The 4919-nt window shown below is 40.0% G+C and overlaps 1 protein-coding gene across 1 annotated transcript; it reads left to right on the top strand.

The window, feature by feature from the left end:
- Positions 1–2100: 2100 nt before the first annotated feature.
- Positions 2101–2786, top strand: LOC147280366 (uncharacterized). Its single transcript, XM_086252192.1, has 2 exons — positions 2101–2360; positions 2423–2786. Exons 1-2 carry the CDS (start codon positions 2101–2103, stop codon positions 2784–2786), a joined length of 624 nt encoding a protein of 207 aa, XP_086108318.1.
- Positions 2787–4919: the final 2133 nt, after the last annotated feature.

Below are 4919 nucleotides of genomic sequence, written 5' to 3'. Positions count from 1 at the left end.
ATGTGATAATGAAAAATAAAATAAAGAGAGATAAACTTCATACTATTATTATACTACAAACTGGATTCAAGCTTAATTTAGAACGTAAATCATACTTCTGTACAATACAATATTCACAGTCTCAAAATCTAAATTAGCTCGATCCGATTTGGTTCACGCTTAATCACCTTAATTACTGCCGGTCAGTTTCACACTAACTTCCGCTACAGTACCTGCAAAGTCTGTGAAGAGCTGAGCTCTAACCAACGGCTCAGTAGGGATATTTAACTTTAACGTGCAAAATTAATTCTACTGAAACTTAGTGAAAACATACAACATGGAGCATATAATATATAATATAATAATTTTATTAATGCATGAATGTTATGCTGCACTTTCTCGATTTAAGCCTCATAATATGGATAAAGAAGTAATCAATACAATAAAACAAACAGGTCTACACGTCTCATACCAAGCATTTTACCACTGTGGTCTCGAATGTCCTATTATACGAATTAACACTCGATGCATATTCAAATATAAATTGCAATGCACATCTTCACTTGAACCGCTGCTAAAGTGCAAGATATCTTAACTTCGATCGCAACCGAAGGTCCCAATGCGCCTTGGGGTTTAGATAATTTTATCAGTCGCAACTGAAGGGGCTTCTCTCCTAGTGCACACTACGAAATTTAAATAACATAATTTAAATCCTCAATCCCTTCTCACCACCGTAACTTCAACTCTCAATGAATCATGATTCACATTCAAATAAATGCACGAATAATGATTTATAATAACTCATTCCTATCATGCTCAAGTAATTCAAATAATTCATATAAGTCACGTATTAGCACACATATCGCATTTTTCAACAAAGATTCAATAAAATCTAATTTTGCAATCAAAGATTCCCCAGATCCTCCTACCTCAAACGTGTGTTTAACTCGCCGCTAGAGGTTGTCCAGTACCTTCCGGTCGTCCTCCGAGCCTAAACCCGTACAAAAAAATAACAAAAACCCACAATTAAATAAAGAACAAAAGTCGCTCACTCTCTAATTTTAGTGTGTGTAGTGCAAACACTAAGTTCGAGGCCTCAGATCGCAAAAAGGAGGCCACCATCGAACTCGGAATCAAAAATACAGTGGGGAGGAACCTTTCTCCGGAGACCAAAGTTGCCGGAAACCGCCGCACGCGCCGGTGTTGCGAGTGGTGGTTCGACGGCACTGTTCATCATCTTCTCCAATTTTCTGAAATTTTTAGTTTTTCCCTTATTTTTTCTCAAATTTGGCTCATTGTTTACCCTATCAAAGCACCTCTAAATTGAGCAAAATTATACTCATTTTAAAGCTCTACAACTCCTCTTTACAACCATATAAAGAATACGCAAAACGAATCTCTAAAACTTAAGATATAAGGCCTCAAAGTAGGCCACCCGGAAACTACGAAAATTTCCAGAAAATTTCAGATTTTCCAATTTCAAACCAACTTCAATCCCCTTCAATTCCATCACCCTAAATAAGTTTCTTAAGCTTCTACAAACACGTTTAAAGCCTCCAAATCAAACACCCAACTTCAAATCCACATAGAATTCAAAACCCCATTCAAGAACATAAATCTTAGTTAGCGTGTATATAGGTTTTCCTTATTTAGTTAGAAGTTAATGTCATAGCTGTATAGTTGACTTACCCTATTTGGTCTTTGTACTCTTGTATAAATATACCTTTGTATATAAAATTAAATCATTCAGCCATATTCTAATATGGTATTAGAGCCCTAGAGTTTTTTCCTTTAAGATTTTTTTTTTTCTGTTGCTACGTACAGTAACGCCGCTGCTATAGTACTTTGCTGCTACAGTAACTCCGACGCTATAGTACTTCGCCGCTGCTACAGTACTCCGACACTACAGTACCATTAAAAAAAAAATCTCGCTAGGCTAAAGATTTCCGCTGCCTACTCTCTTTGTTGAAAAAAATTCCTAATTTCTACAGCTGCTGCCTTTTCCAGAGAGAAGCGACCCCAGCCTCTCTTTGTGCTGCCATTGTGTCTACTTTTTTTCGAAAACCCTAGCCACAATCGTCTTCTACAAAACCCTAGCTGCAATCTTTTGTTGAAACACACATGGCTGATGGAAGATCATCCAGTTTTGACTCCAAGTCCTCTCCGATCCTTGAGAATAAGGTGTCATCTACTGTGACCATTCAGGAGACTTCTCCAATCCACATCAAATTGGATGGCACAAATTATTGCATTTGGTCTAAGATTCTGGAGATGCATATTGCCGGCAGAAAGAAGAAGGGCTATATTACAGGGAGAAAGGTTGCACCTGCAGAGGCAGATCCTGCCTATGATGAGTGGGAAGCTGAGGATGCTCTAGTCAAGTCATGGCTCATCAACTCCATGATGCCTAACCTCATGTCTCATTTTGTTCAGTGTGGAACAGCGAAGGAGTTTGGGATGCTGTTAAGAGGAGCTATCTTGATGCCTCTGATTTGTCTCAGGTTTATGAATTGATGAAGAAGACCTTTCAATTGCGTCAGGGTGGCCGATCTCTCACAGAGTACTACAATGAGCTGAACTCCATTTTCATGGAGTTAGATTATCGAAGGCCTAATGATATGGAGTGTATGGTTGATGCTGAGAAACATAGGAAGCGTATCACTGAGGATCGAGTTTATATGTTTCTTGCAGGTCTTGATCACAGTTTGGATCAGGTCAGCAGTCGTGTTGTGGCTGCTTCTCCTTTACCAAGCCTAAAGAAGCCTACTCACTGGTTAGTAGCGAAGCACAACGACAAGTCACCATGACTGAAGATAGTTCTGAGGCTTCAGCCCTAGTAGTCCACAAGAGCAGTTTTCAGCCAGCTCCTCTTGCTGGTTCCTCTGAGCCTTCTGCTCGTCTCTGTACTTATTGCAATGGTACTCGACATACAGTAGATGTTTGCTGGAAGAAGCATGGTTATCCGGAGTGGTATAAGCTTAAGCAAGCCGAGCGGAAAAACAAAAAATCTTTTCAGGTTGCTCTTGCAGACGCCTATCTCTTTTCTGCTTCTCAGATTTCTCGAGTTTCTTCTCATGGAGGTACTTCTGGTTTGGCCTTTCTTTTTTCTACTAACAATACTTGGGTTATTGATTCAGGGGCTACTGATCATATGACTAGTCATTCTTCCTTGTTTAAATCTCTAATGTCTCCGCCTGTTAAGTCTGTTCAGGTTGCCAATGGGACTCCTATGCCGATTACAGGGGGTGGGACCGTCTCTATTTCCCCTTCACTATCCATGTCTTCTGTGTTGCTTGCCCCTACCCTTTCAAATAGTCTTCTTTCCATTAGCCAGCTTACCAAGAGTCTTAATTGTTCTGTAACCATTTATTCTACTCATTGTGTGTTTCAGGTTAATCTCACGAAGACGACGATTGGCACTGGTAGAGAGAGGGGAGGACTTTACTACTTGGAAGGGGCTAGGCAGTTGCAGTCAGAGTCTGGCCGTGGGTTTCAAGTTGAAAGAGGGAAGTCTGAACGGGAGAAGATTCTTTTATGGCATTGTCGTCTAGGACATCCATCGTTTCTTTATCTAGAACGTTTGTTTCCTAGGTTATTTCTCAATATTCCTGTTGCTAGTTTACGGTGTGAACAGTGCATTTATGCAAAAAACCATCGTGTTCCTTTTAAAGTCATGTTCCTTTCTCATGTGTTTATACTGATGTTTGGGGTCTGTTTTCTACCTCTTCTGCTTCTGGTCATAAATACTTTGTCTTTTATTGATGACTGTACTCGGGTGAGCTGGGTGTATTTGCTGAAGTCTAAGAGTGAGATTATTCATGTTATTCCTCAATTTTACAAAATGATTGTCATACAGTTTAATTCTCAGGTTCGGGTATTCCATTCTGACAATGGTCGGAAGTTTGTTAATCAGTCTCTTATTGATTTCTTCAAACAACATGACATCATTCACCAGATGATGTGTGCTTACACGCCACAACAGAATGGCATAGCAGAACGTAAGAACCGTCATCTTCTTGAGGTGGCACGGGCCTTATGTTTTACTATGCATGTTCCTAAATGTTTCTGGGCTGATGCTGTCATGACCGCTGTCTTTCTTATTAACCGAAGGCTTGCTCGTATTATTGACTATCAGACTCCATTGAGGATGTTGTCACAGTTTCACTCTATTCCTTCTGCCCTCAATCTTTGCCCTAAGGTCTTTGGTTGTGTTTGCTATGTCCATGTTCTTTCTCTCCACAGGGATAAATTAACTTGATCCTCGGGCTCTTAAGTGTGTCTTCCTAGGTTACTCTAGTTCCCAAAAGGGGTATAAATGTTTTCATCCTCCCACAGGTAAATTCTATGTGTCCATGGATGTTGAGTTATGTGAACAGGTTTCTTATTTTTCTGGGGAGGTTTCTCTGGCTCCTCTTCAGGGGGAGATTCGAAGTAAGGAAGAGGAACGTTTGTGGTTGGCAGAAAAAAAGTTTTGGATTTCAAGTGACATCGAACCAGGGGAAATGGGTGATGAGTTGGAGGTTGAAGGGCCAAACACATTGTTTGGAAAAGTTTATACCAGGAAGAACAAAATTGATATTGTTGCGCCTCCTAGTGACTTCAATCCTCTCCTTAATGATACTACCATGTCATCGGATGACTCTTTTGAAATTGACTATGAGGTACATATTTCTTCCTCTATAACATTAGCTTCAGATATTATCTTGGATTCTAACCCTGCAGCTTCGGAGTCTACTATCTTGGAACCACAAGTTGGAGTCCAGGATAGGAGATATCCCCTTCGTACTCGTACTAAGCCTGATAGGCTGGGTTTTTCCAAATCATCTTCTAATATTGTTTATCCCATGTCTAATTTTGTCTCTTATCATCGTTTGTCTCAGTCTCACTTAGCTTTTGCCCTTCAGTTGTCCTCTGTGTCTATTCATAGTCATTTTCAGGAA

This window comes from Dryas octopetala, chromosome 7 (genome assembly GCF_963921425.1).
Source record: "Dryas octopetala chromosome 7, drDryOcto1.1, whole genome shotgun sequence".
NCBI classification, from domain to species: domain Eukaryota; kingdom Viridiplantae; phylum Streptophyta; class Magnoliopsida; order Rosales; family Rosaceae; genus Dryas; species Dryas octopetala.
The sequence above is the reverse complement of the archived record's forward strand: the minus strand, read 5'-3'. Positions and strand labels throughout refer to the sequence as shown.